The sequence below is a fragment of the Aythya fuligula genome, chromosome 4, assembly GCF_009819795.1.
Source record: "Aythya fuligula isolate bAytFul2 chromosome 4, bAytFul2.pri, whole genome shotgun sequence".
In the NCBI taxonomy this organism is placed as follows: Eukaryota; Metazoa; Chordata; class Aves; order Anseriformes; family Anatidae; genus Aythya; species Aythya fuligula.
In genome coordinates this window covers 26223340-26236153 of record NC_045562.1, presented here as the reverse complement: position 1 = coordinate 26236153, position 12814 = coordinate 26223340, and the positions used below count along the sequence as shown (strand labels likewise).

The window sequence follows — 12814 nt, the reverse complement described above, 5'->3', positions numbered from 1 at the left end:
CTGAAGTTCTTTGTTTATGTGTAGAGGCTTCAGAAGATGGCATTGTACCAGGAAATACTTGTCAATTCTAGGATCTAGATGTAAGATTGTTTCCACACTGATTCTGATTTACCCTCTACCAACTTCAGGACCTCATCACCATCAAGCACCAGCTCACCTTGCAGCTTTCCAGGCAAAGCTGTTACAATGTGTTAAATAGGGCTTTAAAATTTCAGCTAAAAGCATTACTTTGGCAGACAAACTTATTTACTGCGTCAATTGAAAATGAGGTCTTGGGGGATTTTCAAGGATATTCAGTATTGGTTGGCAGGTTTGAAGATTATCCTCCTTGAAAAGCTGTGCACAATCTATGCGTATTTTTCAAATCATTAATTGATAAAAAGCTCTATGTCTATGAAGCTTGAAGTCTGCAGATTATGCCCGTATTTCTTACCAAAAGCAAGCCAGCAGTCTGCATAAAAAATGTCAACAATAACGTGATTTACATTTAAAGGGAATTAAAACAAACTCCAACCCTTACCTTCAATAAGATTGTATTTCTTTGAGAGAATTCACAACTGTAGAGCAGAAGCATAATGAAATATACCACACTTCTAAAAGGCTAATCTCTATTCTTTGAAATTTAAGGGGTTTGGTCTTCCCTCCCCCAAAAGGTGAAGCAAAACAGAAAAAGGAAAATAATGCATTCTTTATAAAATCTAAAGAGTGTATTTGCTAAATGTCACTATAATAAGTGGCTCCTGAGGATTATTGCACTCTGGATAATCTATTCAAAGACAAATGAAAAAAGGGGGGTGGAAAAAAGGGAAGGAAAAAGAAGACAAACAATATAGGACAGAACCAGCACTGTTTCCAGCAATGATCATGTTTCTCATCAGACAAAGCATCAGCTGCTTATATATATATATATAAAAAAACCCCTATACGTTAAAGGTAATTAAGTATTTTCAAAGTTCTTATTGTAGGTTCCCATGATACAGCTGAAATAGAATAATCTTGTCTACATTCAAGAATTGGACACATTTAAAAAAAAAAAAACAAACAAATTTTTTCAGTGGGCAAAACTTTAATAATCATAACACCATAAAACAATTATACAAAAAACATGTACATATTTTAACAGTTCTAAATAATGTATATACTTGATTGCTCTTTGTGGAAAAGTTGACAGTTTTAGATTGTGACTGGTGTATTTTACAGCAGCTGAAAAAAATATAATTTTTTTCTTCAATAGGGCAGTTGGAAGTTTGACAGTTCATCTGATTTGTAACAGGCGACTTGTTGTATGGATAAGCCAATGAAGCTTTTCCACAAATAATTTGAAAACAACAACACAGCTAGTGTTGGCCCTATACAGTACTGCGTTGACAGGAGAAACAAGAAATGTGGGTCAGAATTATTTTCATTTTCATAATTTCAGGGGTGGTAGACATCGAGCTATGAAACGTGAGCCAAAAGATGACAAGTATTACATAGCATTTGTGCCTGTAATATTTTGTACCACCACCCCTGGCTGAAGGGGCCATGAAAGTAAGAGTGACAGTAAGAATTTAAAAACAAACAAGAGAAAAACCACCCCTTTCAACACTGTGCTATGTTATCATTGACCTGATTGCAAAATTTAATGAACTAAATAGCTGGGGTTTTGAGGAAGAAGAAAAATACCAGAAAAGTCTTCTAGCTCCAAATTAATTTTACAGTCTCAAAAAAATAAAAAAATCCAAGCACTTCAGTGACTGAAATACCAGTCTGCCTTGATTTAGAAACACCATTAAGATATTTCAGATGACACTGGTTAAAAAGTGACAGATGCCTTCAAAATACATTTTATTAAGATAAAAGCAAAGTACTCAAATTGGACCGGTAGATTAAGATGTTACTAAAATACAACCACAAGGGTCAATAAAAATGAATGATTTCTTTATGTATGTGTAAAGAAGGGCTACTTTAACTATGTAAGTTAACAGCTAGACCTGGTACTTCCAGAACCCAGTAATTCTTCCAATTGTTTAACCCTACCAGCCAACTGTTGATATGGCAAAAACTCTGGTTTACATTCTAAGTCTCAGTTTTGTATCAGAACATCTACATTTATTCAGCTCCTTATTTCTTTTTGAATTTGTGAGATTATAGTGTAATGGTTTTTAAATTCTGAGCAATGAACACATATGCAAGTACACACAAGAGAAGTGTATGAATATCTCAGTTTAAAAGGCATGTTTTTCCTCTGTTCCATACAGTCACCATTCTTTTTTTTCAGTTCTTCTTTCTCCTGCCCCATGTTACATTTTCTGCTACTGTTTGTTATTCCACTGTGCAGACTTCAAAACACTGATATGTAAGACAGCACTAAGGGAATTCCTGAGTCAGGTTTATTCATCATTATCTGCAAAAATCACAAGACAGGGAGAAGACAGGGTAAAAAGGACACAGAAGAGAAAAACAAAAAAAAAAAAAAAAAAAACACCACACAACCTGGAGTTACAAAACAAATTAGAAAAAAAATGTGTAAAAGAACTTGAAGAGTATAAAACTTCTGAGATAGAAGCTCCTGAACATGCTTCTGTCACTTGTCCTCTATTCACCTTTATTAGCATAGTTATTTTCTTTAAATAACTGAAGTGTAGAATTACTTTTTCTTTACATTTTCATATGCTATTACAGATTTGTAAAATACAGAATTAGAACCAAAGCTCTTAAAAATAACTGCTTATTAATCAACATTTCACAAGATGAAAGTCAGCTCATTTTAATAGGATTCACTCAGACCGCAGTTTACAATTTATATGCCAACATTTTCAGAAAATTGTCACTTAAGCCTTTTAGTACTACCTTTAAAATATCCTTAAAGGGCAAAATGGCAAGGAAAAGAAATTGGTAACACTCTAGTTACTGTTTTCTTCCTGTTCTCTATTGTCAGTCCTCTGGATGGTTGATTAAAAAAAAACTTACTACAATTTATCTTTACAGTGAAATAAGCAATTGTGTCTGAAAAATATATTTTCCAGACCATTTTCTGTCATTCTTCTATAATGCAGGAGTAAAACAACATGGTACTGGTTATTCTGGCTGAACAGTTCTGTATCAGTAGCAAAGAAAAGCTGGGAATATATAAACAGTAATTTATTCTAGAAATATATATGGTTTTAATGATTGTGTTTTTAAAATTAGTTTTTAAGACTTTTTTTCCCTAAGCTTTTCTATATAAAAACCTAAGGAAGCTATAATTATTTGACCCTTTATTCACTTGATATTGCAACATACTTGCAAGAGAAATTAAAAGATGCAATCTGTTCTAACCTAGGGGGGCTCCTAGCAAAGATAAATTCTCTTCATGCATTACTGAGCCACTTGAAAACTAAGATGGATCATATCTCCACACCAATTTCTTCTGGAAAATTACAATTATAGAATAAAGAATCACGTGAAGTTTTCTTTTCTGAAAATTATTGATCCTGGTTCAACACTGAAACTCATTAAAAGTAGCTTTGGAAAGAAAAATATTTTAGCTAACAACTTTAGCTAATTCCTAAACAAAATCATTTTTAATTCTGAAAATTTTATTCTAGGCTTGCATCTTCCCAACCTGCTTAACTGTTCTACAGAAATTAAATAATTATACTCCCACAAGTCATCTATTAGTGCAGTTTACTGTACATTAACATAATGTTAAATCAGAGTAGTCAGCACGCTTGATCAAAGTTTGCATTGCATTTTGTTGCAGAAATAAAATGTGTTTTGTGGATATTTATTTTTTTTGAAATCAACTCAGCTGATCAGTATAACAAAGCAGGTACATGTTTTAAAAGTATATTATAACCTTTGTACATAACCAAGAACAAACATAAGACAACCCATAGTGGCCAGGATACAGTGAGATTACCTTCCTGGTAGGCTCCATCTGCCATGACTAGGTGAAGTATTTTGGCATACAGGTGTTTGTGTTCATTTCCCAAAATAGTTTGAACTATGGTTGAACACGTATCAATATTTTCATCTTCATCTTCATGTATAGCCTGGGAGAAAGGACAATCCATAGGGCCAAGCTTAAAATGGGTTTACAATTAAATAGTTCAAACTTATTAAATGCAGTCTATTGTTAAATCCAAAGCTTTCCTCTTTAATCCACAAGCATGGAATTTTCTATGTTAATATTTTAGTACGTTGAAACAGAATAAAAGACTAAAAGAAATAAGCATTAATTTTAGTCACACAGTGCAATTAGTTACTGGCACAGCTCTAGATATATTTATCTTGTTTCCTAAACCATTTTCCACTTCAGCTTATTCCACAAACCTTTATTTTATCATAAACTTCAATGAATTTCTCCAAGCCTATTTCCTGCTCCAGGTTATATCTCAGTTCTTCCAAATGGCTGAATACACTATCACATTCTTCACATTCACTGGCAATTTCTCCATCACTGTTATCTGTAAAGAAAGAAAAAAAGAAAGGCAGTTAAAAAGACCACCAACACCAGTAAATTCAATTTTCCTTCAGTCTTCATGTTGTTGTCTAACTTTGACATCCACACAACCACTAAATCTAATAAAGCTGCTAAGCTCAGGAGCACTAAATGACGGAGGGCAGATGTTCTGAAAAAACTGTAATGAAATTGGGACAGTCCATGTCTTGACAGCCAATAAATACTGAATCCCAAGTGGGAAGCATCTAGCCAGCTCCTCTAAAACTCCACTGGTGGTGTCCTGGTTTTGACTGGGATAGAGTTAATTTTGTTCGTTGTAGCTGGTATGGTGCGTGGAGCTTTTGCTTTACATAGCAAAATGTCTTGTATCTCAAGCCATGGGTTCTTGCACTTTTACCTTTCTAATTCTCACCCCTGTCCTCCGCACGGGAGGGGTAGTGAGTGAGCAGCTCTGTGGTGCTGAGCTGCCTACTGGGGTTAAACCACAACAGGTGGTTAGTCATAAGGGTATTCATACTGAATGAAACAAGGTAGTGGCCTCAAAGCAGGTTTTTATTTACCAAAACAATGTTGAAATTCCATATAACCATTCCATATAACCATTTTTGGGGTGGAACTGATGTAGGTATGGTTCAGTGGCTGTCCTGTCCCACTCTAGGAGCTCCTTAAGAAAGCAGATGTCTTCTACCAGAAAATACGGGTGTGTGTATTAAGAATCAGTTATTTAATTTCTGCACTGACGTGCATCTCGTTCAGTGAAGCAAGTCTAGAAAGCACAGCATTAATTTAGCTACGAAGTTCTTTCTTCATTTGTCTATGAATGAGCGCATCTCCTTTGTGTAGCAAATTCAGTATGCCAATTTGTGCAGTAAGATGTAAGAGAAAAATCAAGATGATTTTGTGTACACATTACAGAAAGAAAGTAATGCTTGCAAATAGGTTTATAGGAGTCAAATACCAGGTAAGTTTAAGAAAATGAGATCTACTTAAAGACACAAAGTAGAATCCCTGTATAGAATCCTATTAGCAAATATGTTATAAAATGCAAATTGCTTTTGCCCAAGAAAAATATGTCCTCAATAAACACTTAAATTATGACAGAATATATCTACATAGGAGTAAAAAGTCAACTTTTTAGATATTGGAGCTTACATTATCAAATCTTTACTAAAAATAACAAACCCAACAAACAAACTAGTAACACAGTATTACCTGGCAGGTCACAGACTTCTTAGCTCAGTTAAAGCTACCACTTTAAACTCCTGATTGTGACTAGAGAAAACGATAATCCTGACCAAACTGTATCCCTAATTCAAGTATGAATAATCGCATCAATAACAAATTATTATTGAAACCAAAAGGAAAATTTGTGTGTGAGTTCAAAACCTATTAACTGATTTCTAATACTGTATTTAACTTAAGGATCTTGACCAGATTTGATTTCAAGTTCTGTCCGGTCCCTTGAAGTTCTGAAGTTCTTTCCCCCTCAATAAAGCCACCTGCAATTCTTGTGAAATATCATGAATCTAGAAGTTGGGACACTGACACCAAATACCGTTAATAACACCTGTGACAACAACCACCAACACAAAACAGATGGCATTGTATTTTACCACTGTATAATATCAACATTCTCAAAAATGAAGGAAAATGGTATTAACTAAATTCATTTTATTTTGAAGTACTTCCTAGAATGTATTATATAGATAATACCTTACAGGAATATTCATAGATTTTCTGTTTGAATGTTGTTGTTAATAAACCAAAATGACACAAGCTATGGCTTAGATTAATTATTGGCTTTATACCTCTTTTTATACCTGTATTTCTAAATGCACCTTATTTTAAAGCAGTACTAAAATACTTAAACTTCAACCAGAATTTAAAAAACAGAACAGAAATTTCAGTATGCCTTTGTGTATTGCTAATGCAGACCACTACAAGCAGTGATAAGGTTTTCTCTCTTTAGTTTAATTGCATTAATAGCTATTTCAGGCTGAGGACAAGGTTAATAATTTCACGTTCCTTTTGACTCCCTGTTAAATTACTTAATTGTAAACTGGATCCCAGATAATCCAGTCATGTCAGTTGCTCTTTCTTTTTCACTCTTACATTGCAGTCATGAATTATTCAAAAAACAGGATGTGCAGAAAGTCTTTGATCTTCGTTGAAGACAAGTTTTAAGCAAGTAGTGAAAAAATGATTTATGATCAGTGCCTAACAAAGACTCACCATTTAATCTGCAGCATGAACCTTGGTTAGATGTTGACCTTAACATTCAGAAAAATCTATACATTGTCTGTTTTTTTTAAACTCCTGTATATAAGCTATTAATTAGAGCTTTATTTCATTATAAGTATAAAAATCCAAAAAACGTCTTCTGTGTTTGTCTTGTTAATATCAATAAATAGCTTATAAAGCAGGTATTACAGAAATTATACCTGACTGCCACTCTTCATTAAGTGCACTTTCGCTGCTGGGGTTATTTTCATCTCCTTCATCCAGCTCTGTACCATTTGTTATGCATTGGATGACATTGGCCTTTAAAGTAGACTCTTCCTCTTCACTTAATTCCTCACTAGGCTGCTCCCTAAGTAATTGCTCCATTGAGGCCCGGAGTTCCTGCAGATCTGTATCTGCCTCCCCAGACATGCTACAAGAAAGTGACAAAGATTACATCATTAATACTTTACCACACAAACTCTGTAGCAAGAGTTTTCTTCTGTTAAGCCAACAAACTGGAAAGCCAGCATAGAAAAAAAAAGACAAGCATTTGCATATACAAGGCTAATTCTTTTCCTATGGGCAGTAGCCTAATGAAGGAAATCAGCACTTCCTGTAGGTCTTTATGTCCTCAGTCCAACAGAGTAGCAAAGGAGTAGCACAGGAATGTAAATGAGGATTATATGGTCAAAACAGAAGTAATTTTTGTAGTAACGCTGCTGATACATAGGTACAAATTATATATCATACCCCTAGCCTTAAAAAGTTTCAAGTATCCAGTTCTAAAACAGCATGAAACTGATTGTAACTGTTAATCCCTTGAACAGAAGTAGCCAAATATTCTCCTAAGTGTTACACTTAAAAACACAACTGAAAAAGCAACCAGGCATGGTTCTGATATAAGGACACATAAGCTTAATTTGTAGCAACAGGAAAGATAATGGTATTGTCTTGTTTAAATCACATTGAACAAATGAAGAAAAATTAGGATGAGGAAACAAAGGACAAATAACAGCTTGGTTTTAGAGTACCTGGATGTGAACCAATATTTACACACTATAAGGAAATGCTGCAAAGAAATGAGAACTAGAACAGAGATTAAGATGTCTGGAGCAAAAATAGATCTATACCTCATCAGAAAAGATAGAACAGATTTTAATCTCTGCAAATTATCCAAGCATCAAGTAATAGTCAAGACCTTAGGGTCAGATTTTGAGGCCTCTGGAAGAATTTGGGGGAATTTAAGGACATCCTAATACAACAGCAAGAAAAAGAGATATGCAGAGATTCCCAGAACATAAAAGATAGATTAAAGAAATTATGATTTCTATAAGAGCGGTAGCCATCAGCTTTGATCATTTTCAGGGGAATGCAAGAAGAAGCAGGAAAAACAAGAATTAACAGGACAAACCATTAGCCTCACAGTTCTCTGAACAAAACTGAGAGCGAATGGTGATTCAAAACAAACTTGCAATACAGGATTTTTAAGATTTGGCTTAAAATTCCATTCTGGTGTATAGTGTATAATAATGTCTAACCGAAAATATTCTTGATATAAGGTGCTTCTTGAAATACTTGATAATCACATTACACTCACTTATCCTCAGAATCAGAGGGTCCTTCTTTGGCTTGTTCATCTTCTGTATCATCTATTTCGAGATTATGTTGATGCTGTACATCTGCTACACTGGGAACATCAACTAACGTTCTGTACAGTTTGTAAAGATCTGGAAGCGAACACGTTCTCAACATCTGCAAAGGTAAAAGAAAGCATCGTGTTTAGTTACCATAAAACGAACAAACAAAAAAAAACAGTCTGAGGTTACAAGTTGCTTTAAAATCTGAAATGAAAAAGGATGAGAAATCAGAGTCAATTTAAAAATAAAGATGTGTCCAGCACAGATGCTTGTACCCATTGAAAGCTTGACATCTTGAATTTTGCCTGTCAGCTAAATGGAAATTATTCCTGCTACCTTTACCCGTTACAGTGACTGAAATGTTTAAGGAACATAAACTGACATATAGATTCTGTTTTTCTGCAATTTTTTTCATTATCTTGAAGACTGTTTAAAGAAAAGGAACGTGGTAGTAAAAAATATATATGCAATTAGCATATTTAAGTTGTAAGCGACCACTTAAAACACTGCTTAGAATCATTGTGAGTAGCTGACAAAAGGAGTATTTTTTAAAAATACAGTTAGTATTTCTCAAGGTTGGTCACTGAAAACAGACAGTTTTCTTTGTGGCATATTTCAAGGCAGTTCCATAGTATTAAGAAGCAAGTTTAAAACACTAATTTGTTGCAGGGGAAATATGTTCAAAGCAACATTGAAACAAAGGCACCTTGTTTGCTCATTGATCTACCCATCTCTATTAAGAAGTCTAAGAACCCCAAAAGAATACTAAATATTCACCACTGTAATAAAAAGAACCTAGATCTAATCTGCACTAAGAAGTTTTGCCAATAAGCTTTACCTTCCTTCACTATAGCTCTGAATACATCCACGTTCAGTATTTGCTGCTAGTAAAAAGCTCTAAATTACTTCCTCAGCACTGTTCTCTGCTGCAATTTATACCTACTCAGAGTAGTAATACAGATGATCTAAGATCAAACCTCTGTCAGCACATGCCAGAATATTATTGACATCACAAGAGTTACCACTCTTTTTGACCACAGCTGCCAAAGGGAAGGAACAATTAGAAGACTGAATTTGCCCCATCATTTGAAAGCTTCCAGGTATTTTGAAAATGCCTCTTTTCCTATTAACCTACACTGTTAGAGTTAGAGTTAGTGTCCTCGCTGTAGGCGGGTCTGCAAGCTATCTGCCCTGCACCCCGCTAAAGGTTTTATTAGCATTTGAGGATGACCTGCAGCAGGTTGGGGAATTCCTAAAAGTTACATTTACAGTCATCGCAAAGAAGTTCTGAACTTCCTCTTGTTGCAGTCAAATGAGAAAAGGGAATTTATTACTCTATGTTGTTTTAGGCAAATCTACTGCAGCAATAATAGAAAAACATCTGCTGCTTTTCTCCAAATTCTCTGCTATTATGTAGAGCTCATCTGGTATTGCATTAACAATTCTGACAAACACTTATGGCCAAAACACATGCTAAATATGCAGTAACATGACATCCCAAGATGGGTCATAATGATACACTGAAGAGCTTCATTATAAAGCATATCCACTACTCTCTAAGTTTGATAAGGGTACAAAGACTGTTCGTTCTGCACCTACTGAGAAGTTCACTTTTCTGTATTATTTAACTGCCACATATACTGTTTCATAAACTAGGGATTTTAATGACAGACTAACTCTTGAGGAATCACAGTAAGAGTCATAAACCCATATACGTGAATATATAAATCTGTGAAAACCATCTCTTTGTAGCTTGTCAAGAAACTTTATTTTTCTAAAGATGCAAATACCACTGTCCCTGATACAATTCCCAGCAATTCATCAACAAATAGGTGTTTTTCAATATTCGATTAATCAAGTAGTGGAACTTCTGTTCATGCACTCACAATAATGTGAATCAAAAGCATCACTCTTATTTATCTGGCATTCCAACAACTGGAAGATCCTTTACTTTGTATTGTCTGAACACAATGCAGGTGTGGAAATTTCCAGAGAACTGTCACTCATGTTTCTGCAAAAAGCACCTCTTCTATTTTACACTTGGCACTTCGGAACCTTGGCAAGTATTGCACATAGTCCTGGAAGTCTGTTTCATCTAGTAGTTCCACAACAATTTTTAAAATACTTTTAATTCATTTTATAATCACATTCCACCATCCAATGTTCATTTTACAAACTGTGTAACCCTGTTGCCAGAAATGATGAAATGCCTTTGCTGCTCTGTTCAGCACTTAGGTATGTGATGGCAAAGTAGTACTAAGTTTGCAAAATTGCGCAAAGGGGAGAAAGAAGGTATAGGTTAGCAATTTTCCTCAAGAACTGTCTCAGTTGTATTAGAAAAATGGTGGCATTCCTTCATAAACACTTTGGACAAAGAATTCTGAAGACTGAAACCAGAGACTCATAATGCAGTGTGAGTCTGGCTCATATAATGAGCACAGTGCAGTCATATTGCATGGCAGACGTGATTAGACAAATACAAACATCTGCTTAAACTGTTACGCCATCTGCTCTAGCCTTGTGAAGCCTCAATAAGAAAATCAGAAAAGCAAACATTACTATAGAAATAAAGGTATTCTTTTTTTTTTTTTTTTTTTTACTTGCCTTTGGGTTGTTTGCATCAAACAGCCCTGTAGAAAGTCCAATCAACAATGAACTTTTGCCTTTATTTTTTGCTGGTGATATGGAACGTGAACGAGGCACAAAAGGCTCTTCCTGTGAAGACTGAGCTGACAGAACCGGTGAGGCTGTTGGTACAGCTGGGGACTGCATTACCCTCTGGAATAATGGTTCAGGCTGCAGTGAGTCACTGGAACAAGTTTCTGATGTGGTACACAAAAGTCGAATACAAATTTAAATTGATTTAAAACCACAAGCTTTTAAGCAAAAAGTAACTAAACTGAGAAAAACTAATTTCTGTTGCATGTTTAAAGGAGAAAATAGATCACACTCTATGAGTATGAAAATCTGTTTAGATTATTTTAGTAAATGCATCATAATGTGACATTCTCCCATTTATCATTGAGAATATACATCCCTCAGCTATTGTGTATTCTATTCTCATGCCTTCTTGTTTATCATTATCCAATCTGTGCCTAAAATTATGGCTTCATCCATTATCATCTGTTGCTTCTTCCCTTACACTAGATTTCTTCAAAATTATCCCAATATAATGTGCTCTGACACTGGAAAAAATGTAGAGTTTTCTTAATGCACCAGTAAATCGATGGAATAGTATAACCAATGATAATTCCAAGTATTGCAGATATATTTTCTATTCTGCTATAAAAATATGTAAATCCCCTGTAATTAGTTTAAGGACCTCTAAGAGCAAGCAATTTTATGCAATAAGGATTAAAAAGTCATTACTAGCACTTGTTTAAAATATCTTTGAAATATCCAAGCTGCATTTCAACATTAGGTATGTCTATAAGCAAAGCAGCACTTTACCAGATTTCGTAACACTTCAAATAGTCATTATAAAAGGTCGTAACATTCAGAAACCTGATATTCACTTGTAACTATCAAAGCATGGGCTATTTCCCTGTGTATACACAATGTAGCTTTGTCGCTACATATTTTCTTTGGAAGTGGCAAATATAACACACATAATTCATCTTCCTAATCCATCAGAAATCTATCTTACAGAAGTATGAACCGAAAAGGAAAATGAAAATATAAAGCCTGCTCTTTTAGGGCTAGTGAAGAAGTGAGAAGGGATGGCTCCAGTGCTCTGTACCACCAGTTACAAAACAAGAGATTTTGACTGACCTTCTGGAGCTTCTTTTTGTGGTTGCATCTTGTCAAGCGCTACTTTCTCAGAAGTTGCCTCACTTCTTCTGTCATGTTGTGCCCTATTAAAAAAATACAACACCCAAGGAAAATACCATTTATAATAGTCATTAGTCTACTGACAAGACCCTCACCCACCAAGAGCAGTAAAACTAAGGTGGTAGGCAAGCAATGAAGCTTTAGCTAAGCTTAACATTGTAACCAAAGTATCAAAATCCTCCTCAGTTAAAATTAGTTGTTTGAACTCAAGAGAGGGATCAAAAGAATAACTCACTTATCCTCTTTTTCTTTTACCCACACTTCATTAACAGTAATGGGAAATTCCTTGCTCTGTTGCTTTTTATTTTCTTCTGTTTCTTCCAACATCTCTGCTTCCAGATCATCAGGCTCTAAAATTAATGAAGTCATACACCTCATTAAAAATGAACCCCAAACAAAAAGAAAGGAGAGACTACATGTTTTAAGATTACATTAAAATCCTTGATGTTAAATCTTTCTGTGTTTTGCAGAAACTACTGAAATTTTGTAGCTCCAGAGCTAAAGTTTGGCTCTGATACAAGAAGACTACCTTCAAGCTCCAAGGAACTGTTTTCTAAAAATCTCAGCAACTTTCCTCCATAAGTCTTCAGGGTGCTGATATCATACAGGGGAAAAGATCCCAGCACAACTGGTGTGCAGAAACAAAAAGGAACTGAAGCTCTTTAGAATTCCACTTCTTCAGAGAGTTCTCTAAAAG

At 34.8% G+C, this 12814-nt stretch overlaps 1 protein-coding gene across 6 annotated transcripts in view; it reads right to left on the bottom strand.

The window, feature by feature from the left end:
- Window positions 1-1046: 1046 nt before the first annotated feature.
- The window catches only part of NEK1 (NIMA related kinase 1), a 43163-nt gene continuing 31395 nt past the window's right edge, over window positions 1047-12814 (bottom strand). For all 6 annotated transcript variants that reach the window (XM_032186462.1, XM_032186466.1, XM_032186467.1 and 3 more), the window contains 8 exons: window positions 12353-12467; window positions 12058-12140; window positions 10891-11108; window positions 8247-8401; window positions 6868-7079; window positions 4297-4430; window positions 3884-4016; window positions 1047-2386 (listed from right to left, as the gene is read on the bottom strand). In XM_032186462.1, the coding sequence (XP_032042353.1) occupies window positions 2373-2386; window positions 3884-4016; window positions 4297-4430; window positions 6868-7079; window positions 8247-8401; window positions 10891-11108; window positions 12058-12140; window positions 12353-12467 (1064 nt within the window). In that variant the 3' untranslated portion in view covers window positions 1047-2372. The remainder of the gene's footprint in view (window positions 2387-3883; window positions 4017-4296; window positions 4431-6867; window positions 7080-8246; window positions 8402-10890; window positions 11109-12057; window positions 12141-12352; window positions 12468-12814) is intronic.